The following is a 23,492-nucleotide window of genomic DNA, read 5'->3' as shown; positions in this document are numbered from 1 at the left end:
TGTGTACATTTAAAACCTCGTGGTTCTGCTTCAGTCAATCTCCGGCGACCACGAGAGGGGCTCAGTCGATGGACGTGGTTGTCCGCAGCCCAGGTTGTGCTGAGAAGCCGGGCCTTATCCAGCAGCCCTTACAGGAAGTGTCAGAGTGAGGTTTCATGCAAGGATCACGCTTACAGTGTGTATCGACAGGCTGGGGGTGGGGCTGGGGGCTGCTGTGGATCAATCCATCCATCTCTGTCTGTCTCCCAGCTGCACCCTGCGTCTGTGGTTGAAGTGTGCAGACTGCAGGGTGGGGCTGTATGGTGTTTGTAGTTCTGGGAGCCAGACCGCCCAGGTTCACCTGGAAGAAAACCTTTTGTCTTACTGTTTAAACTCATAAATGAACAAGTATATGTTTTGTGTTTATTTGAATTGCAGTCAACGCGTTACTCACGTGTTGGTGGTGATGCTGGTGTAAACAAATCTACCTCGTGTAAAAGTATAGCAAATGCAATTATGTATAGTACTTAATACTTGATAATGATAATAAACAACAATGTTACTGGTTTATATACACTGCCTGGCCAAAAAAAGTCACAGACTTTAATATTTCATTGCACCGCTTTGATTATGGTATACATATGGTATGCACTGTTCCCACATGCTTATGTGCCAACTTTTCAACATCTTTTTTTCATCCATATATGCATTAATTTCTGGTCGTGATCATGTACTGATGACAAGGTGACTCTCTAAAGTCATGTGAAGTCTTCTTCAGCACATCTTAAAGACTTTCAATGGGATTAAGGTCAAGACTCTGTGGAGTCCAATTCATGCATGAAGATGGTTCCTCATGCCTCCTGAACCACTCTTTCGCAATTCGAGCCTGATGAATCATGGCATTTTCGTCCTGGAATATGCTCATGCTATTAGGAAAGAAATCCATTGATGGAATAACCTGGCCAGTAGATTCAGGTACTCAGCTGACTTCACTTTATTGCTGCATAACATTGTTCAGCTGTAATAATGATCCAGTCATTGGCTCTTAAGTACTTGCTGGTATAAATTCAAATGGTGACCTTTTTTGGCCAGGCAGTGTATTTACTATACTGTACTTTTAATCGTTATCTAGGCTATACAGTATGGCCTAGGTGTGTAGTAGTCTATACCATCTAAGTCTGTGTACACTCTCATTTCTCAGAACATATCCCTGTCGTCAAGCGACACATGATCGTATAGACAAAAGAAATTTTCTTTTCTTACATTCATAGCTCACAGGCATGACATGGATTTGGACAAATGTGTTTCCTGTCGTTGTAACCCGTAACTCTGATGGACAATAGCTTGGGTTAGAATGCTGCTGACGATACCGTCCTCCTCGCTGTGCAGGGTTGCAGTCCACCCTCGCGTGTGGCCCTCATCCCCGCATGCCTGTACGTGAGGTAAGCCCCGGCCCCTTCACTTCTTTGTTCCCTTTCTCTTCTCTCTCCCTTTTGTTCCGTTACTCATCCTTTCTTCACACTCAGCTGGTTACTATCCCCCGAGGTCCTGTGAGTGCTGATTGGTGAGGCACACAGGAGGTCCTGCTCAGTGGGAAGCTGTCCTGTCTGCCTGATGTAAAAGCAGGATACACACACCTGCTGGGCACCAACGTTGACCTCCCCCAAAACTCTACGCGGGCACCAGTGTCAGCAGAGTACACACAGTAACAGCTGAGGTACATACAGTACTGTGTAAAAGTCTTAGGTAGTCAAAGAATTTTTTTTTTAAAAGATTTCCTTTTGATGTAAAACTATGACATTATGTCTGCCAAAGTGCGTCAGATGATCCATTTCGAAAACTCTCCTAAAATCACCCTGGTATTTGCAGCAACCATCGAAATTACACATGTGTTCCTTGACCGGACCACTAGCACGCTATGTTTGGCAAATTAATGCCTCAACTGTTTCACTAATTAAGTTAATTAATTGAGCTTGTGGTGACACAAGATATCAGTAACTTTTTAGAGAACATAACACATTCTTGTTTTTAATTGTTCACCTGTACATACCTGTACATCATGTTAACTAAGCTTTTTTTTCTGAGCAGAACTTACCTACTACCCAGATAAATGGCTTTTAACGTTTTCTTTGGTTGTCACAGTGCTGTATGTGTCATTCTAAGGATCAGGTAGACATGGTTGAGGGCCAGTCCGTACTACATAAGTGTCACAGAGCAGTGGTGTATGTGTGCTGGCCCATGGGGGCCGGGCCGAGCCGGGTCAGGCTGGGGGAAGTGCGCTTCCATTCTGCTTCCCAGTGAGTGGATATTAGGGACAATACTGTACAAAGCCAGAGGTCAAACCTACAAGCTTTCTTTTGCTGTTAATCCCAGCCATCACTTATGTATATTCATGAAGGCCTCCTTTCTCACACAAACGTGACTCTGCTGGAGATCTGCCAGGGTGTGGAGGGGGACGTGGGGGGCAGGACCCTCTGAAGTTTAGGGACATTCCGGTGTTTTTGTGTGTGCCTGAGATTTTTCCTTTGGCTATGTGCAACAGGTCATGTGTGTTTATAGCAGTGGGTTTTGCACACGGCACATCCTTGGTCGGCTCAGTGATGTTTCCCAGCATGCACTGGCTGCCATTACAAGGCCACATTCTCCCCTTGAATGCTGAGAAGGTACCAAAGGAAAAGATCAGAATAAGCTTTGCCTGCCAGGCTCTGGTAAAGGACATGGCTGGGAAGAATATGGGCCGCCATTGCCAGCAGGGCTGGAACTACGAATCTGCAATTAAGCAGTGAGATCAAGCAGGGATGCCTTCACACCTTGTTCTGCTGGAACCACCAGCCAGGATGTTGTGGATGTTTTGAATGTTCGGAACATATGTGTAACAGCAGCAAGGTTTCAGAGTTAATAGCTGCTTAACGAGAAGGTTCGAGTCACTAAGCCATGTGGCAGGGTGTAGGTTTATTAAACCAGTAAAACCAGCCCAGCATCCAGAGGCTGCTGGATACTATGCTAAGCCACCCCTAGGGGGCAGAAGAGAGCACTGCAGAGTGGACCAGGATGGATTCAAGCGCCGGGTTCCTTGCTGGAGTCCTCTTTCTACCCCTCTGCTTGGGGAGGTTTTCATGGTGGTATGTATCTGGAAGGAAGCCTTTGTGAGGAGCATAGTGGCGGCAGTGCAGAGTATGTTTGCAGCTATTGACAGCAACAGTTAAGCAAAGTAGGCTGCAGCTTAGCCTTTGCTAGTGATGGATGGGGGTCTAAGAAAAGGGGCGATGGAATGATGGGAGACTAGGCTGGGCGGAGGGTCCGCAGGATTAGGGGGGGTCTTCATTTTTTGTTGCTTGTTCATTGCTGAAGAAGGTGCCTCTTGTGGCAAACTGTAGTGACTCCTTCCCCATTGTCCCACGTGCATCCAGCCGCACAAGCACCCGGGAATCCCATCCCGTTTCACGCCATGCTGGCGCGGATCAGGGGAGGTGATGCCCCGTGGGGGGAGCCTGCGGACCCCAGGGACGGGCAGGGCAGAATTCAGAGGGTGGAGGATTTATTTCTGGAAAACTCTGTGAGTTTAGCAATACACTGCGTGAATGTGCACATGATGGGCATTGACAGGTGGAGGACATAAGAACTTAATCCTGAGTAAGAGTGTTTCTGTGTTCCTGAAGTGAGGGGGAAGCCTATTTGCGGTCGGGGACTCGGACTCCGGGGATGCGGTGCAGAATCGGCCCGACATGGAACTCTGAAATCACGTTACTCCTGTTCGTGCTCGATGCAGTGTGTGATGCAGTGTGTGATGCAGTGTGATCCTCCCCAGTGGTGGGTCACCCCCCACTCTTTAGCCCAGGGTGGGGGGGGGGGGGGGGGGGAGGTGGGAGCTATGAGGAATAGCCTGGGGCTTCTCTGTCGTCCAGCCCACAAGGTGCTTGGAAACAGTGGGCCGGCCTGGCGGCATAAGGGGTGTGGGAGCGACCCAGAGCGTCACGCCCCCCTCCTCCCCCTGGCCCTTCCCTGCAGCAGGGTGTCAGTGAGGAGCAGAGCCGGACCTCCCTCGCTCACGGCTTTGTGCTGGCTGCTCCTGTCTGTCCTCCTCCTCCGCGACACGCGAGGTGAGTAACAGCCCATCCGCTGGCTGCCACACCGAGCAGGCAGGTGCCCAGTCAGCACTGGGGCGTGTTTGGAGAGATGCAGGTACCGCGCGTAGCCCGCAGGTGTGTCCGGCGCTCTGTGGATGTGTGCGCGTGTTTTCGTGACGCAGCCGGCCTGAATGTGTTTTTGGGTGTATTAAACAGACGCACAGTCGTCTTTGAATGCACATTCCAGCTGGCTCAAGTTAACTGGAGCATTTCCACTCCAAGTATGCAACTTAAATCTGTCCTGTGAAACACACCCGACCGCATGTGAGGCGTTTCTGACTCGGCCGCAGTGGAGGACGGCACATTTTATCACTTGTGCTTTGTTGTTTTACTCTGCCCTCCTGAAAAGAGCCTTGAAGGCAGTTTGTTATTGTGTCAGTTTGGTTTGCAAAACATGGTACACCCTGAGTCAGGTGTCTTCCAGTACTGACTGTTCCCCATTGTTTTTGCAAAAAATGCTAGTTCTGCTTTAATTTCTTGTAGCTTGGCTGCTTGGGGATCCTGGGATGGTCTGGACTGAAGTGTTTGGAGCTCAGCTGTCTGATGTGTGTTAGACTCAGTTGTCACACATCGGCCATTAAATCCGTCATCCCCCAGACAATTGCACGCGCACACACACGCTCACGCACCAGGAATAGTGGTGGTTCTGACCTGGGGTTTCACCTCTTTTCCTTGCCGTCTGAGTGGCCTCTGTTTATCTTCAGAGTGTGTATGCTATCCAAGCACTTTTTAAGACTGAAAGATCCCTTTATGTCACAAATGCAGGGCTGAGTCTGTGCCTTAACACCACAAACATTTCTAGAATTGAGTTTTACTCAATGAGATTAAACAACGGGGTCTCTTTTAAAGTGAGAAGCTGCTGTTGGTTTTTCCCATTTGAATCCAATAATAATTTTGTGGGAAAATGACATGGTAAGAATTCTTCATTGCTTCACAACGCTTCACTGTTTTCTTAATATTGTCCAAAGACTTTGCTTTCTGGGAAAAGGTGCAGAGGTGATATCTTTGACCACATGTGGTCATACATGGACTTGTGCTGACCGCGGGTGGCCCGTGAGTGGCGGTTAGACAGTCACATGTCACCGAGCCTTCAAAGAAAGGCTTGATCTCCTTCACTACAGTATTAGGCACAGGGCAGGACAGCCAGACCTGTGTGATACTGAGGCTGCTTGATGATCATATCACTAACAATCTGCAAGACCTTGCATGTACTTTTGCAGGTAGGGTTTAACGTTCATGTTTATAAGAAAATAAGAAGACTATAAGAAGCGAAAGAGTCCTGCATTTGATGTCAGGATGGCAGTTAGGGAGACGAGGAATTTAAGGGAATTTGGCCTCACACTTGCACCCCCTGCTGGCCAGTCAGTCATAATATCCTGCAGTGTTAATTTCTGTCTATCTGGAGTGTGTTGATAGTGGTTTGGGAAACTGCTCACTTTCTCCTAAAGAAGCTCATGTTTGTAGCCAACATTTGTGTGTTTTCCTTGCCCATAGACCTTGGACTGAACATTATCAAAGACTGAACATTATCAAAGACTGCTGGAAGTTATCAAAAACTGCTGCACCATTACAATGGTAAATGCGTCCTGCTGAGGGGGCGGACTGTGCACTACGTGTTCGGGGTTGGGGGTAGCGGGCTGACTCACAAAGCAGACCTGACCACCACCCTGATCCCGCACACGCTGTGAAGTTCCAGACTGTGGTGGGACTTTTCTCGTGATTATTTTACCGGGATCCGGGCGATCTGGCGGCAAGCTGCGCCGTTTCTGTCAGACCCTTCCCTCAGCATCAGCCCTATTTTCCCAATATTGCATTTCTCTGCCTGTGGCAGACAGTGTTTATGTAACGGGAGTCACTGGCTGGGCTGCTGGGCCCTGCTGACCCCCTGTAATCCACACGCGCTGCCGCATAGGATGTGAGCCCACTTTCCTGCACTCTCTCCTGGCTTCTCGCTCCATCGGGTTCAGTGTGATTGACACTGCGGAGCTCCACAAGCTCACCGGGGCTTGCCTGGGGAGAGGGGGAGCAGATGTGGGTTCCTGGTGGTCCCTAGGAGATCATCCCAAGGGCAGCTGATCAATCTATGTATAAGAGTTTCACTGCGACTGAGCTGGGAGGTCCTGTGTCCACGGTGTGGGGTGGGAGGAGGTAGTAGCCACACAGGCAGCCGGTCACGCGCACACGCACACGCACACGCACACGCGAACGCGCACACGCACACGCACACACTCTTCGCGGTCTATCTGGCTGCTAAGATGGTGCTGTTGTGTCTGTCTTTGGTTAATATTCATATGACTGCTCTTCAACCATGTGGTCGCTCTGAGGCTCTGGTCAGCATGGTGGCGATCATACCCCCCCCACCCCCATCTTATTTTAAGGTAACTATATACTGATAAAGTGACCTAGCAGTGACACGCAGGCTGAATTCCATCTGACTGCGACTCAGCGAGGAGACAGTCGATCCAAACCAATAGTGTGACGTACCGAAGGTGAGGCTGGAGCCCAGGACGCTAAGCCCCACCCCCAGGACGCTAAGCTCCGCCTCCCAGATGGATGCGTGGGAGTGGGGTGTGCGGCAAATCCCTGGTACAGAGCTGCTGTCCATTTAACAACAGATTGTAATGTGATCTTCGCAGAGAAATCCCAAGCTCAGAGGACCGGAACCCCCAGGGGCCCAAACGCTGTCCGCAACGGTCCCGTTTAAGGCGGAAACAGCAGGTGAGGAAACCAGCCCTTATTTGACATCAGAAATACCTCCATTCTTGCTGGCTATGTTCAGCTTAAACAAACAAGAGTTCAGAAAAACAATATTAAAGTGAAACATGAGCATGCAGAAGGATTGGGCTGTTCATCCAAAGAGGACGCTGTCTTTACTGAGATTGACGGTCCAAAACCCTACAAATAACTGACCTCTGAGCTTAGCATGCAGCCAGTGCAACGCTGAGCTTGAATGATTTTCCAAAGTTTCCTGGCTGAGATCTTGACGTGCCCCTTAGGTCTGGGCTTAGTGAGGTCCTTGACTGGGAGACGTGCAGGAATTCCCGGCCTCCCCTCCGCCGTTATCCGCCTCGTGGGTTACAGACTTGTTTGTTTTCATGCTCGCTCTGGCCTTGTCCCCACCGCCCTCAGCGCGAGTGCCGCCCATCATGCTCCTGAGGGATTCTGGGAAGATGACAATGGAAACATCCAGCCCATCGCAGCCCCAGCGGCTCCTCTGGTGTTACTGCTACCACCACTGTCCGGAGGAGTCTGCCAATAACAGCTGCAGGTAGGGCTAGTCCGGGTGGGCCGAGGCCGTGAGCATAGGCCAGCTTTAGACACATCTGCGGAATAGAACAGTGTGTAACATGCATTACAGGCCGTTTTCATTGAAAGCAGAGGTTTCCAGGAATTATGGGCCTCCAGTCAAAATGTCACCTTGGCCCACCCCTATACAATTTCACCTCTAATTTTAAGTTCTGTAAAGTATTGCGCCACTGAATCTGGCATGATAACCATGCCCCCCTTATTCGCTGTAATTGACTCTGCTGTCACCCATGGTTACGGTGGCATGACGGTGTGGGTGACGTGCCTACAGGACGGATGGGTACTGCTTCACCATGGTGGAGGAGGACGACCGAGGCGTGCCAGTCTTCACTTCGGGGTGTCTGGGGCTGGTCGGCTCGCAGTTCCAGTGCAGGGTGAGTTGGGGGGAGGGGGGTTTAGATGGGGCACACTGCATTGAAGCAGGCTGTGCTCTCAGAGGGCGGGGGTGCTGTCAGAGAAACAGGTAGTGAGACACGCGGCTGTGTGTGTCCCGCCCCCCCCTCATAGGACACAGGGGGGTCGCTGCAGAGGAGGGCCTTGCTGTGCTGTACAGACATGGATTACTGCAACCGGGACCTGCAGCCCAGCCTGCCTCCGCAGCACAGTGCCGGTAACCAATCAGCATTGGTGGGGGTCCCTTCATGCTCTGGTGTTCCTCCCTGCTCTCTTCGGCAGTGTGGTGGCCTGTATTGTGTTCAGGGATGTGGTGGGGGGGGGGCGGGGACAGCGGGAGACAGATCATCCCAACCTCATGAACTGTCCTGTCTTCCTCAGGCTATGTGGACAGCAGCGTCCACTACACAGCCCTCTTCATCTCCATCAGCTTCTGTACGGCCATCCTCGTCTTCCTCACCATCTTGTGTTACTTCTGGTGAGCAACTCATACCCACATTTCTTCAGGGAACTGGATTTTCTAAGAGTGTTACAGGCTGATCTTAAACGAGGAATGGCAGCGTACAGGGGATTAACTCGGGTGTTAATCCTACTTATGAGAACTCTTCATTAATAAAGGCATATAATAGAAGTCTCTTCCTCTTCCAGGTACAAGCGGCAGGAATCACAGTCACGCTATAGCTTCGGTCTAGAGTCTGATGACATGTACATCCACCCCGGGGAATCGCTGAAGGACCTGATCGAGCAGTCCCAGAGCTCCGGCAGCGGCTCCGGACTCCCTCTGCTGGTCAGAGCCTTGCACTGCAGTTTCCATCCAGGAGCATGACAGATCCAGATTAAAGCAGGTGAGAGTGATGGTCCTCTGTCCTCATGCCGGCCAGGTGCAGCGGACCATCGCCAAGCAGATCCAGATGGTGACACAGATTGGAAAGGGCCGGTACGGCGAGGTCTGGATGGGCCGCTGGCGGGGGGAGAGGGTGGCTGTCAAGGTCTTCTTCACCATGGAGGAGGCCAGCTGGTTCCGGGAAACAGAGATCTACCAGACGGTTCTGATGAGGCATGAGAACATTCTTGGTACGACTTGGATCCAGTCCGAAAACCATAACACTGTACGTCAGTGGCGGAGGGACAGGCATCTCTCACCCGAGCCGTGTGTCTGCGCCTTGCTTCCCCCCCAGGCTTCATCGCGGCGGACATTAAGGGCACGGGCTCCTGGACCCAGCTATACCTGATCACAGATTACCATGAGAGCGGCTCCCTCTATGACTACCTCCGCTCTACCACGCTGGACGGCCGGGCCATGCTCCGGCTGGCATACTCCTCCATATCGGGCCTCTGCCACCTGCACACTGAGATCTTTGGCACGCAGGGCAAGCCGGCCATCGCCCACCGCGACCTCAAGAGCAAGAACATCCTGGTGAAGAGGAACGGCACGTGCTGCATCGCCGACCTGGGGCTGGCCGTCAAGTTCATTAGGTCAGTGTGGTCAAGGGGTGGGGGGGTTATAGAGGGGTGGGGACAGGGAGGTGGGACGGTAGTGCGGGGACAGGGGCAGTGGGCAGAGACAGAGATGGGGTGGGTGGTCGGTGGCGGGGACAGGAGCTGGAGCAGGGGCAAGACAGGGGGTTGGGGCCGGGGTGGGTGGTCAGGGCAGAGGGAGGAGCTTCTGTTGTCAAATTGCCAGCAGACACAACAAATCATCAAATAGGTGGACATAGCAACAGGGGCTGTAGTGGTTCAGCTGTCTGGTTGAAGATATTTAATATGTATGCTAAAGAATCCAGTTGTCAAAAAGATGATAAAATGCCCATTGATTCATCTTATGATAGGAGGATCATACGAGTTTGCCTCTCCTGTCCACAGTAAACACATCAACATGTTTCTGCTTGCAGTGACACCAACGAGGTGGACATCCCGCCCAACACACGGGTTGGCACCAAGCGTTACATGGCCCCGGAGGTCCTGGACGAGAGTTTGAACAGAGTCCACTTCCAGTCATACATCATGGCTGACATGTACAGCTTCGGGCTGATCCTGTGGGAGATCACGCGGAAATGCATCTCAGGAGGTACCACAGCACACTGCACCTCAACGTCCCGTCTGGGCTGGGGGAGGTGGGCTTGGCTGGTCTGCGCCACCAGTATTACTGTGGCTGGATAAGGAGAATATGGGGCCCAGCCATCCAGTGGGACATGAAATCATCCGACACGGTCTCAGACTCCTTTGTGTCCAGCATGGAGATGACCAGTGTCCTCCTGTCTTCCTCAGGGATAGTTGAAGAGTTCCAGCTCCCTTACTATGACCTGGTCCCTACAGACCCCTCTTACGAGGACATGAGGGAGATGGTGTGTATGCAGAGGAGGAGGCCCCCGTTCCCCAACCGCTGGAGCAGCGATGAGGTACCAAGTCGCTCCATGTAGCTGTCCATCTCTCTCGCCTGTCCCACAGGGTGACCATCCCTCTCCTCCTGTCCCGCAGTGTCTCAGGCAGATGGGCAAGCTGATGTCCGAGTGCTGGGCGCATAGCCCCGCCTCCCGCCTCACAGCCCTCCGGGTGAAGAAGACGCTGGCCAAGATGTCGGAGTCCCAGGACATCAAGCTGTGAGATGAAGAACATAGACCTGGAAATAGCAGGAGCAAAGAGGCCAGTGGGAGCACCTTTTCCTAGATGTCCTGGGACCTGCCAGGATTCTCCTGGGCTGTGGACCCAGTGAGAACCTCACTCCTCTGCAGGGCACAGACTATTGTCAAGCTGGGCCCATTGGTGTTACTTCCTGCTGCTGTTGTCACAGTGATTAATGAAGCTCAGGTCAGAGATCGGTTTTCCTGGGGCTTCTGGAGCGATGAGACTGAGCCGTGGCTGTGCTGGAGATCACGTCTCCCATGCTGGTGTGCGTCACACAGCTACGTGTGTAAGAACGTCTGTCCATTCTGTCAGTGTTCCAGCCTGTTCAGAGCAGGCACCCGAGCTGGAGTGGACCAGCCGTACCGATTTAAGGGTGAACCTGACATATAATAAACTGCTATCAGTCTTTGGCTGTTTGTGGCTCTTTTGTTAGGACAGCGGACAGATGTGGGGCACAAAAACACACTCAGCCACATACAGACACATAATCAAATACACATACACACTCTCACACACAAATACACACAAATTCACACACTCAGCCAGACACACACACACAATCAGACACAGATACACACTCATACACACAACCACACGCGACACAATCAGATACACACTCACACGCACAGACACACAAATACACAGATTCACACTCAGCCAGACGCAGACACGCATCTGATAAACACACACACGCCATCAACCATACAGATGCATTATAAAATATACACACACAATCAGCAGACAGTATTGTGCAAAATCTTAGGCAAAGAAAATGTTCAAATGATCTTCATGTTTATAAAAAACTATGATATTATGTGCCAAAGTGTCTCAGCTTAATCGTTTTAAAACCTCTCCTAAAATCACCCCAGTATTTCAGCAACCATCCAATATACTAGTGCATTTTTTGACTGGATCATATCCCACATTGTCTGGCTAATCGGTTCCTTATCAAGCTATTTGACTACCCAAGTTAATCAGTTAATTTTGCTGGAGGTGAAATTTAGTGAATTCATTGAATTCCTGGGGTGCCCCTGACGAGAGGTTTGGGAACCAAAGTGTTCCAACAAGATATCAGTAACATTTAGGGATCAGACGACATTCTTGTTCGTTTTTATTGTGTTAGTTAATTTGCATATATTCTAAGGTTAATAGTAAATCGTGTTATTTTCTGAGCAAATATGCACTTAGTACTCAGATTAATAGCTATAAACGCTTTCTTTGACTGCCTTACCGTACGTTCACACCGAGCAGGCGAGAGCACAGCGTTTGCTCTGGCCGCCCTGTCTGCAACGGTAGGGAACGCTCTCTGAGCTGGACGGTGTAGATGGGACCGACAATGTTGTTCACAATGCGAGGTCTCTCAGATTTGTTAAATCGGCCCGCAAAGCAAACTTGTAACTTGTCTTGGTACTGACTACCGATAGGCTATAATTTGCCAAATCACACGTAATTATGCAAACACTACTTCTATAAGTAACGTTAAAGTTACTGACAATTTGCAATAGTTTGCATTCTGTGGCGCCAAAATAGTATTTGATTTCCTTCTTTTGTTCCCCACAAAAAATATTATGCACTCCACCAACTCATCTGGATAATCAATTTCAAACATCTTGGTCTATGCCTCTTTTTAATGTTTTTGTCCCTGTATCAAACACGCGCTTTAATGCCAGCAAAAAAAATACATGAACGTAAAATTAACGCATGTAGATTTGAATGTGCGTTCAACAGATTAGATAATGGATATGTTAATGGAAATATATAACGTGTTGTTTATATAGTTTTATATTTGGCTGTCCGGGTCTTGAACTCCGTCTATTTTGCTCTTCACTCCAACTCAGACATATTAATTCAGCGTATCAGACAAAACTCTTCTCTTCGTTGAAATTTCCACAAAATTTAAATTTCAGTATCTATGATTAAAAAGCCAAATATTATAATACGGCAACCAATATAATGCACTACAAACTGAAACTTTTGCCCTTGAATAGCAAAGTATTAGCCTAGGTATATCTCAGTATTCAAAGACTGCGTGTTGACGCGGTAAAATAATGCATGTCTATATTGTTTTTTTTTTAAATGCAGTTTTATGCCGCCTAAACACGGGTATTTTTTTAGTGTCTAGAGGGTAAAATGCCGTGTGGAGATGAATTCCGTCTCGTGGTTTATACCCCCACGGTGCTTGGGGACTGTCGAAACAAAAGTTTACACGCAAGTGTTTTGTGGAACTCTCTACAATCTGATTGGTTGTCGCCGAACCGCATTATAGCTAATCACCATAAAGTTGGCCGGGCATCAGCTTCCTTTTTACGTTCTCCCCGCCCAAATCGTGCCTAGCGGCGCCGCTCCTCCCCGCCTGCCAACGCACCCTCCCATAGAGAATGAACGACTCTGGCATAGTGCTGTACATACCATCAGCTGCACAGATACACACTATCAGCTTGAAAGGTTTGCTGGGTCTTGCTTATAAATATAATTTATTGCTTATTTAAACCTTACATTTGTACAGAGCCCTGAAAGAGGATACGTCAGCATTTACAGGGAGCGTGTAGATCCCACAGAGCAGATCGCAGATATGGCAACAGGACGAGCATTGGGGTGGCCAGGCTTTGCCAGCAGGTTTGCATAGACAGAAAAGGTGACATCTCAGCAGGAGAGTGAAGAACATCCTACAAACAGTGACCTGGACAGCTGTACATCATCACCATCATACCAAAGTTTACCTGTTTAGGTTTAGTCTAGTAGAGGCTAACATGCAGTCTTCAGAAGGCAAAGGTGATGTGGAACAAGGATAGTCCAACCCACACTAGGAGGACACTGAACCACGGCAGTTAGATGTTCAGGGCAGATCCAGGCAAGTGTGATGTCCCCCTGGTCTGTCCACTAGTGATGGCAAAAACAAGACTTCATGAACCATTTGCTGTATTTCCTGACCCCACTACGTGCTGTCTGCTCAAAAAAGGGTTCAAAGCAAACCTCCAAACCAAGCCAAGAGCACCATCTAGTGGGGTCAAGAGATACCACAAATGGTTCATGACGGGTTGTTTTTACCATCACTAGTGTCCACATCACCCGCATGTCCCACGAAGGGCTCAATTTAGAAAAATGACCATAGAAAAAGTGGACTAATTCCCTTCAGCAGACCCCCCAAAATCAGTTTTGCTATTTACAGGTTTGAACAATAACCTAGTCTGCCAGCAGATGTAGTCCCTGCATATGTCCACTAGATGGCATCATGTAACAAGAGAAAGTGGAAAAGCAAGTTATATTAAATATAAAATTCATAAGAAGTATAATGCGTATACAAAAGGTGATGATTTAAAAACAGTGACCACTTGAAGTCCTAAGTGCTGTATGCAAGTCAGATGGTCTAATATGACCGTATGTGGCACAAAGGGGACTCCGAGTGCATCAAGGCTCATATACCTGCACCTGACCAAAGGGTCCACATGCTGCACTGTCCAGAGCAGCCCGGCATCCACATATATGGACAAGAGGACATTCCGTTTCCTCAGAAACTATCAAGGTTAAGAAATATCTACCAAGGACTCTGTGGTCCAAGCAACAAAGTCCCATTTGCATTTGGTGGTAATTGGTTTCATCTTGATCCATCGAAACAAAGCTGGACTTCTATTCTGGAGTTTTACTGTGACTTTAGTGACTGGACCGCATTCGCCCGCTGCTCTCCAAGGCCGCATGAGCCTCAAATGCCAGGTGCGGTCGATCGGCCAGTCCGGGGCTTTTTGCTGATGTCAGAGATCTGGCACGCTGGAGGTGCTGCAATGGCGCCCCATCTCCTCCAGCACAGCGGCCAGCCGGTTTAGATTGCCGTCAGGAAAGTGCTGGGCCTCCCACAGGTCTAAGATCACGCCAGTTGGACTTGACTTGGTGGCAAAGTAGTTCAGATACCTGCAAGAAAAAATTGGTTATGAACTGTTATGGGAGCTAGCTCTGCGATCCAGTGCCACATCAACTAAACTGCATAGCAAATGTTCCACTATCCAGAAATTCCTCCATCTCTTTACGGTCGTTCCTCCCCAATCTGCTACCATCAATACATGCTGAATTCCAGCGAGTAACAATCCCCCTGCCCACACGCTAGGCGTGGTTAACCTGTCCAGGTTGAGCTTGCGTGCCAGCATTCTCCAATCATTGCCCCGCGGTGGGGGGGCATCCAGGCTGCTGCAGAGCTTCTGCCGGATGGAAAGCGGGATCCGGAAGGCGCTGGGGCCCACCAGCGTGGTGATGCTGCTGGCCGGATCGAGCAGCGAGGTCTCGATGCTCTGGGTGTTCTGCAGGAGATGAGAGTTGAGCTGAAGGACCAAATCCTGAGTGATATGCAGAGGGCATGTGCCGGGCAGACTCACTCACCTCCGACAGGGTGCTGTAGAGCTGGAAGATCTGGCCCTCGCCCTCCACCTGGCGCACGCACAGCTGACAGGCGAGCTCCGTCACCCGGAAGCTGGAGCGCTCCAGTGAGAAGATGCAGTGCAAGCAGTGCTGGCTGCCGTTCCACACCTGAGAGAACGACAGCTCCTGTCGCGGACAGAGATGGACATCAGGCCTGGGAGTTCCGGCCATGGCCCCTCCCACTCTACGCGGCCTCACCTGGTACTTGGCCAGCAGTTTGCTCTTCCACAGAGTCGGAGGGATGTCATGGATGGACAGCCGGAGGTTGTGGCTGCTGTCCTTGAAGGTCAAGGTCTTCGGTTCATCCAGCAACTTGCCACCCATCTGCTTCTCCATCTGCAGGACCTCCTGTGAGATCAGCAATGGGGGATGAACAGCCCAGCTGGTAGAAGACAGACTACTCAACATGAGCAAAATCCATCCCAACTGATGAGATCCCAACTGGACAGACAGATGCACACATGGTCCTTCAGCAAGCTGGCAGCATTCACTGCAGTGTTTTGGTTAGGGTCACCCCCTCTCAAGGATAGGGCTAGGTTCAGGATCAGGATCAGGATCATATCCGCATCTGCTAGTTAGTTATGTTTATTTTTAACACAATGCCAGCAGTTAGAGCTATATTTATTGCAAGGGCAAATAGACAGTAAAAGAGACTGAACAATCAATAAGGTAAAAAATGCATAAATAATTATAAAACATTACACTTAAAATAATCTAATTAAGATGCTTAAGATTAGTTTTCACTGAAAAAAATCCCAAAAAAAATCCTAAAAACCTCTGTTAAAGAGTCAGTATCAATTATTAATTATTAAAATGGTACAAACCCTGTGTTAGGACTGCGCTCTGGTGAACTTTTGACTACAGTTTAATGTACCAGTGTTAAACCACTTCATAAGGCCTATAAACCACATTTAAATGATAAAACTTTATGCGCGCACACACACACACACACACTTGCTTCTATAATGTACCTGAACAAACACTAAATGGACACATCTCTTAATTAAATTCAGTGTTTCATTCAGACCCATTGCCAGAGGTGCATAAAATCAAGCACCTAGCCATGCAGTCAGGTTTACAAATATTTGTGAAAGAATGGGTCATTTCAAGAGCTCAGTGAATTCAAGCGTGGTACAATGCCACCTTTGCAGTAAGTCAGTTCATGAAATTTCTTCCATGCTAGATCTATCTTTTCTGTTCCAGCATGACTGTGCCCTAGTGCACGAAGCAAGGTACATAAAGAGATGGTTGGGTGAGTTTGGTGTGGAAGAACTTGACTGGCCTGCACAGAGCCCTGACCTCAACTCCATCGAGCACCTTTGGGATGAACTATAGAATGGAGATTGTGAGCTAGGCCTGAAAAGTCCAACATCAGTGCTTGATCTTACAAATGCTATTATGGATGAATGGGCAAAAATTCCCACAGACACTCTCCAAAATCTTGTGGAAAGCCTTCCCAGAGGACTGGCAGCTGTTATAGCTGCAAAGGGGAGACCAACTCCATATCGATGCCTATGGATTCAGAATAGGACGTCATATAAGGTCCTGTGCCGTAACAGTCAGACGTCAATACTTTTATCCATATAGTGTTTAATAGAATCTTTTGAACTTCTATTGGCTCAAACCAGCATCGCTTGTACGTGTATGAGAAACACCTCTGTGTGAAGCCTAATTTTAGTACTTAATGCACATTTTCAATGTACAGGGAGTCCGACACCCATCCCCAATGGGAGGGATGCAAACAGGCTCAGCTGACATGTGACGATGTGACCGGCGTCTTGGCCACCGCTGCATTGTGAGGAGGTTAAATGCTGGTGACGGTTCCCATTAATGCTCCTCCATCTGACCGTCACCCCAAAGCATGGCCGCCTTGAATGAGCGCCTCTCTTAACTTACTGGATTAATGAACGCTGCTTGTAATACCCACTTGTGTCCTCTAGGTGGCAGGACAACAGCATGGTGGCGCTGTGGTACCATCTTCCCCGGGTGTCTAAGCGGCCATTGTGATGCACTGCACACAGCGCTGGCCTTTCACCCGGTGACCACGTAGCACCTGTCTGTCTAACGCCTTGCCAGCACTGCTCAGTGAAGCCAGGCCCCGATGTCTGCAGCCGCTGGGCTTCTGAGCGTAATTTACCATGGATGGTTTGGACATTAAAAGTACAGTCGCATATAACTGGTGTGAATGAGCCCCGAGGCTTACTGAGGCTGGCCAGGTGATTACCCACCTCACTGAGCGCGCGTCCAACGTTTCAGGCTGTTGCCCTCGATAACATTTCAAGAAGCAGCACGTATGGCTAAGTAATCAGGCACTAAACATGGAAACAGGCCCCAAAGGGACTCATACATCTCCTTTATTGGTTACGTTTGCGGCAAACCGTAGGTGAACGCAATAGTCTCCGACAGCAGTACGGCTGCATGACTCTAGAGGGCGACAGAGCAACGCTCATGCCAAACCCAATGAACCCGACAACCTCACGCGATGCCTGGCACCCAGCGCTGGTGTCCCCGGTGCTCCCCTACCTTGAGAGTGTCCTGAGTGTCGTCCAGGCAGTAGACGCGGATGTGGTAGTCCAGGGCGCTGCAGACCAGGGGCCCGAAGGCGGCCAGCTTCAGCCGCTTGGCCGACGCCTTGCTGAGCGACCTGCCCAGCAGGCAGTAGGTTCCCAGCGTCTCCGTCAGGATGTGACAAGCCTCCTCGTTCATCTGGATGTAGCAGGGTGTGCTGTAGCTCTCCTCCCCCACCACCACCACATCCTGGGCAGACATGAGCAGACACAGGCTTAGAAAGGAGGGGCTAGAGGGACCCCCCCAGGATCCATCTGCTCAGTGCGGACACATTTAGAGCAGACAGTCAGTTACGAGAGTGAATAGAAATGAAGGACGATACAATGGCAATGCGATGACTGCTTTCTGGCCTCAATATCACACCTCAGGGGCAGAGAAATCATGAGCAGGGGCCTTTAGCGACTCTTCCTGTTAATGACTCTGTGTGCGTTTGGTGCTGCCTTGACCCAAGTCACCACTTATCGCATATGAATGACAATCACTACATTTTTCGAAGAGGGGCCGTCTGAGCTGAGAGCACAAACAGCTGTCTCTCCGTGTCCTGGATATTTGATGCAGTTCAGGCATAACCAAACGATCTACCTCCTTTTCCCACACACCCCCTCTGCAGCGCTCCGCAACGCCTCCCCGGCTCCTTCCAGCTGCCGATGTGATGCAATCTTCCAGTAATGGCACTCGGACTCCATCACTTGTGGGATACCTGCCGTGTGTCTCTTTTGATTGATACCTTCTGCCAATTTTATGCTGATTAACTAGGCCTGCTTTCCCTGCACTAATATGCTCACAGACATTAATTTTACTCTGACTTCTGTGACTGAACAGCTTGAATTTTTCAGGGGCCCATAACTCATAAAGCATTTCGCGAAGCACATTTACATCGATCTCTTCTATAGCATATTCACACAGCGGTCCCACACATACTCCTGGCCCGTATTCATTTGAGACTGATAACTAACCCAGTCTCTCCATCAGAGACTGAGGGACAGTGTCCAAACGTCACTCCAGTTAAAACTGCCCGTCCGCAATCTTTTTAGCCCGACGATGTACAGTCCCCAACTACTAATGGCTATTTTCATTTGACAGCAAGCGCACTCACTGGCAGTAACAGCTGAAATACAGCCAAATCACACAGCAAATTAATCATTCTGTCTGGGCGACATGAAGTGCATGGCTCAGAAGCTCCACTAGGGGGCGAGTGATGCAGGCATGCATTGTTCCATCAGTAAATAGCATTCTGACACTGCATTTATCAGTGAAGGGTTGTACTGAAAGGTATTCTGGGAAGTTGTTCAGGATAATGGGGAAACATGACCATTCATAGACTTAAAAAGGATTATCAAATGCTTCCTTCCTCAACCTTGGAGGATATAGAAAGGGCAGATAATGTACTCCTACTTATAAAGGTGTGTTTTGTTTACTAAAAGAAAGGTCAGCATCTGCTCTCTTTAACACACGTAGTAATAACATTCATTTTACTTTTTTAACTATGCCATTGAATCTGCATCAATCTGTCTCTCTGCCACTAGGGGGCATTGATACCACTAACCTGATGACCAGACAGACTGCAGCCCTGAACAGAGGCCAACAGCAACCCCTCACCCTGGAGCCTCAAGCTGCTCGAGCCCAGAGTGCCTCACCTCCCACTCGCCATGGGCACACTGGTTCTTCAGCTGAATCTGCCAGTCCAGGCTCCAAGCCTCAGCGCAGTGATGCATGGTGAGAATCACAGGCCTGTTCAGGAGGGCCCCGGGGGGTCCACAGCTGATCACTGGGCTCAGAACTGTCTCTCCCTCTTCTACTGGAGGTCTGGGGGGGGGGGGGCAGACAACACATGACATTCATCTCAGTTTAGCCACAGGCCTGTAGCTGCGGTAAACACGATCAGTCTATCGCTGTTGTTGTGCTGAAATGAATTGTTCATACTGTCAGGTGAAAGAACTCGGATAGGGGTGGGCTTACCTCATGCTCTCCTTCCTGTGCACGGTCACGAACATCTCATACACCCTGCCCTGGGGTACGGCTCCAGCCGGGATCAGCAGACTGACTCCTGGAGGAGAGAGAGTGGTTCTCTCGTCACGTCCGCCCCCCAATGCCCACCACACGCGGCACCAGCTCCACGGCCCACATGCCACCCCTGCTCGCTGAGGCAGCCCAAACATCTATCCCTCGCTTCCGTTAAATAATGTGTCCCGTCCTTTTTTTCTGGGTGAGCGGTGGAGAAAATGCCCGTGGAGCAAGCTCAGCGATCGTGCGCGCGTCCTCCTGAAGGAGGTTCTCCGTCTCTACTTCTCGAAGCTCAGCACGCAGCGGAGGTGAAATCTGGTGGATAACCCCTCCCAGAGAAACAGAGCAAACCCCAGGACCGGGTGCTTCCATGGCCGTTAATGATCCTGCTGCAAATACAACCGTTAGTCTATAAATGTCACCAGGTGCAGACCTGCCACTGGCTCCCAGACACTTCACAACCAAGCACTTTGCACATAAAATATTTAAAAAGTCCTATTCTCTGCTCTAAAGATCTCTACTGCATGTGTGGGGAATATGACGCAGGAGATACTGCAGTCTATCTGCTAAACCAAGCAGGACTAGAGCGCTGCTATTAATTAAAGCAGGTAGGCGGTGGGTATCAGGCATCTCTGATTTTCAGGAAGCTCTTGATCCAGAAATGAGCTGGCTGGCTGCTGCACAGGCTGGCAGCCGCTCACACGGCACCGTCACGGACACGTGGTGCGGGTCCTTCCACCAAGCCAACTCTCTCCTCTCATCCTCTGGGGACCCGTAGGGTGCCAGGCTTTCCATGGTGGTGTGCGTGGGGAAGGGAGGAAGCCAGACGCTCCGGAAACACTGAGCAGGCGGAGGAGGATGGTGCTGGAAGACTGGATGCACGCTAGGCTTCCATCAGAATCACCCTCGTTTTTTAATCCTGTTCTGCAGAAGGCCTGCAAGACTCTAGAGGACGCTGTATCATTTTAGTCATGTGCGATTTACTATCAGTGGTCCATCGCCACACTCGCTTTCCATGGACAGCTACATACATGCTTTCAAACCTCCATTCAGACCTTCTCATGCATCTATTAAAGATCCTGTTTAATCTCTGCCAAAGCCAGCTATGTTCGGAAGGGCGTTATAAACAGATCGAAACAGAAAATGAACCGTCTCAATCAGAGGCTTTCTTCCCAGTTCCTGAGAGACAACTGGACATACTTTTGGCTGAGACCATTTATGGCATAGGCTGGACAGAGCTGTTTGAAGGGTGACTCATCATCTCCTAACATTATGTCTTAACTCTTTTTGAGAGATTTTACAGTTGGGGCTGTTCTGTATAAGAAAGTTAAATGAACAATGACTCATATTAATACCACTCAGATAAAAATAATAATAGAGTGCAAGTATTAATGATCCTTTTAGAAACACTTAAATCATGCTCTCGAATGCTCCCTCAGAGACGGACAGAGACAGTGAGAGGACCATGGGTACAGGCATAGAGATATGTGCAGAGGCAGGGACAGAGGTATGGACAGGGACATAGACAGAAACATGGGCATTGACATGGACAGAGCCATGGATAGAGGGACAGACAAGGACATGGACAGACAGGGACACAGGCACAAACCAAAGCAGGGGCCGAGGCATGAAGAGAGGCACAGATGGAGCCATTTCTACACAGATGTCCCCAGTGACGCCCAACACATACCTGAGTTGGGCACGATGAGGTGCCCTCCCAGAGAGTTGAAGGTCCCAAGGGCGGTACATGAGGGGTCACGGATTCGAGCTAAGCTTTGGTTGCGCAAGGTCATGATCTCTGCATCCAGCAGGGGGTTGGTGATCTTTGGGGAGCCCCCTGAGCCCGGGTCCGAGAGCTCATCCTGGGAGGGAGCCAGGCCAGGCGAGCTGTACACTTTGATCTTCAAGTTGGGCAGAGAGTCAAGCAGAGGCGAGGTGGTCATGGGAATCTTGTCGGAGGATTCGTGGAGGGCGTAGACAGGCCTGCGGTACATGGCTGCCGCAGACGTCAGGTCTGGGGGGGTCGTCAACAGCTCAGCTGGGGGGCATGAAAGTCTAAATAAAACTCTGACTACATGCAAGCATAAATTCCCACTAACGTCCATGAGCAGATTCATCTTTGGTGCCAAATTCCAAAAAATTCTGCAAGAGCCATAGAGGCAGGGCTAAACTCTGAGGTCATACTGTCAACACCTACATCTACATCCATGAAAGCTTAGACATTGCAGCACCTCAGTTGGAGAGGGTATGAATGGGGGTTGTTTGAGAACCCCTGGTAATAGGACTCCCTGACGAGCTCCGCACCTTCTCTGGCCAATGCCAACCCTATTCGCCCATCGTCATGGTGCCCTGTGCTCACCTGTCCGGCTGGTCTTAAGGTGGATCGGCTGGAATCCCCCACTGAGCACCGACGAGTCGACCTCTGAGCTGAAGCTGTGCCGGTTCCTGCGGTAGATGAGGAATGCCACTACAGCGGAGACGGCCAGGCACATGAGGACGGCGGTGAGGATGCCGGCGTAGAGCGCCACCTCATCCGTGCTGGGGGCGGCTGTGGGGGAAGAGCGAAGGTAAGCCCAAGGGTGCTGAAGCTGAACCCAACGAAAGTGTCGAGATACCAACACTGCTGTCAACACACAGAGCTGCAGAGCACACAGGGGCGACCAGCTGGACCAACACGCGACTCGCACAAAAACACTGAACCTACGGCGGACCAGAGAGACAGATCATCTCTTGCTTTAGCCTTTGGTTATTACACCGAGTTTGGTCGTACAAACCCTTGAAGAGGTAATAACCATCATCATTTACCACAGACACAGGTGCAGCATGATACATATAGAGAGTTCAGAGAGTAAAGCCTTGTGCAGAAGCACCCAAGTTCATGGACTAAAATCTTTGTTATTTCCCTTTTGTGCCATGAACCGCTGCCTGCATTGGTCCTGTAGGGGGAGCCAGAGAGCCCTGATCACAGAGATTGTGGGCACTGGGTCTCATTCTCCTGGACACCAGCAGCAGCTCATGGAGGAGAGAGTCCAACTTTAGATGGTTCACATCAGCCACTGGAGCAGTGGTTAGGGTGGCATGTGACACCTAGAGGCACAGAAGCACTGTGTGGCTTCCCTCGATCAGCAAGTTAACAACGCGATCCCACGGGAGTACTGAAGCATGTCTCTCCACGCCAGGGACATGATTCCCAGCATCCCAGCTCGACTGAGGACACGCACAGACAGGTGCAAAGCTTGGGAGTCCATGTCACCGGTGATGGGACAGAGCGAGCAGAGACTGTGAGCCCGACCAAAGACAGGGGGAGAAATTAAATGAACGGAAAGAGGATGGGAACTGCAAAGGAAGACATGGAGGAGACAGGAAGCAAATAAAACGGGGCTGAAGAACTCACATGAAAATCCAACACCATTCTTGGCGTCAGGCTCAGCTGACATCTGATATAACGAACCTTGGAGAGGGAGAGAGGGAAGGCATGTATGATGACTGGACGAGACCACCCCCCTCATTCCCCATCACGGGACCAATCCGGCTTGCCGTGACCAACGATCAGCAGCACTTCACGCTCCGCGTTAATCTCATCACCGAGCCTGAGAGCTGACAGCACCTCCGCAGAGCTCAGGAAGCCTTTCCTCCCAGGTGAGTGCCGGGCTCATTTAGAACATGGACGCCCCAGTAATGTGACAGGGGGACATACGGGGGCCGGCCATAGCCCCACAGGAAAGGGGCTCCAGAGCCACATGCAAGCTGGATCCTGTGTGTGGGCATGTATATACATCATTGCAGGGACCAAATGTCCTCACATTTTGATAGAAATTAATTTTGACCTTGTGGGGACATTTTTTCAGGAAAAACTCAATTTTCTGCAATCAAAAAACTAAAAATGCAAAAAACTCTTGTATTTTGTTTGGTTACTTACAGCTATGGTTAGGGCTGGGTAGGGGTTAAGTTTGTCATAGTTAGCATTAACATTTTTCCCATAGAAATTAATGAGCGGTCCCCACAAAGATATGATTACAGGTCTGTGTGCGTGTGTGAGCGTGTGCATGTGTATGCATGTGTACATGTGAATGTGAGACATGC

General features: G+C 50.0%; 2 protein-coding genes across 6 annotated transcripts in view; one reads left to right on the top strand and one right to left on the bottom strand.

Moving 5' to 3' along the window:
• The first annotated feature begins 3,969 nt into the window (after positions 1–3,969).
• On the top strand, positions 3,970–10,836 carry bmpr1bb (bone morphogenetic protein receptor, type IBb). Of its 2 annotated transcripts, none has more exons than XM_072714258.1 (12): positions 3,970–4,079; positions 6,743–6,824; positions 7,236–7,374; positions 7,684–7,786; positions 7,920–8,022; positions 8,187–8,283; positions 8,454–8,592; positions 8,693–8,879; positions 8,984–9,281; positions 9,698–9,873; positions 10,074–10,204; positions 10,284–10,836. In XM_072714258.1, the coding sequence occupies exons 3-12, from the start codon at positions 7,253–7,255 to the stop codon at positions 10,407–10,409; spliced, it is 1,482 nt and encodes a 493-aa protein (XP_072570359.1). In that variant the 5' UTR covers positions 3,970–4,079; positions 6,743–6,824; positions 7,236–7,252; the 3' UTR covers positions 10,410–10,836. The 2 variants fall into 2 exon arrangements, with proteins under 2 accessions (XP_072570359.1, XP_023664036.1); XM_023808268.2 differs by having other exon boundaries at positions 8,687–8,879.
• Positions 10,837–12,892: 2,056 nt separating this feature from the next.
• unc5cb (unc-5 netrin receptor Cb) overlaps positions 12,893–23,492 on the bottom strand; it is a 49,382-nt gene continuing 38,782 nt past the window's right edge. Inside the window, exons 8-17 of one of the 4 annotated variants that reach the window (XM_023808239.2) lie at positions 22,804–22,860; positions 21,769–21,957; positions 21,100–21,447; positions 19,365–19,452; positions 19,043–19,211; positions 17,361–17,594; positions 15,036–15,185; positions 14,799–14,963; positions 14,541–14,719; positions 12,893–14,336 (exon numbers count right to left, since the gene is read on the bottom strand). In XM_023808239.2, the coding sequence (XP_023664007.1) occupies positions 14,180–14,336; positions 14,541–14,719; positions 14,799–14,963; positions 15,036–15,185; positions 17,361–17,594; positions 19,043–19,211; positions 19,365–19,452; positions 21,100–21,447; positions 21,769–21,957; positions 22,804–22,860 (1,736 nt within the window). In that variant the 3' untranslated portion in view covers positions 12,893–14,179. Of the gene's footprint in view, positions 14,337–14,540; positions 14,720–14,798; positions 15,186–17,360; positions 17,595–19,042; positions 19,212–19,364; positions 19,453–21,099; positions 21,448–21,768; positions 21,958–22,803; positions 22,861–23,492 lie in introns of all 4 variants that reach the window. The other 3 variants (XM_023808236.2, XM_023808240.2, XM_023808238.2) reach the window with 3 other exon arrangements.

This window comes from Paramormyrops kingsleyae, chromosome 7, assembly GCF_048594095.1.
Source record: "Paramormyrops kingsleyae isolate MSU_618 chromosome 7, PKINGS_0.4, whole genome shotgun sequence".
In the NCBI taxonomy this organism is placed as follows: Eukaryota; Metazoa; Chordata; class Actinopteri; order Osteoglossiformes; family Mormyridae; genus Paramormyrops; species Paramormyrops kingsleyae.
Note: the sequence above shows the minus strand (reverse complement) of the source record. Positions and strands in the feature narration are given on the sequence as shown.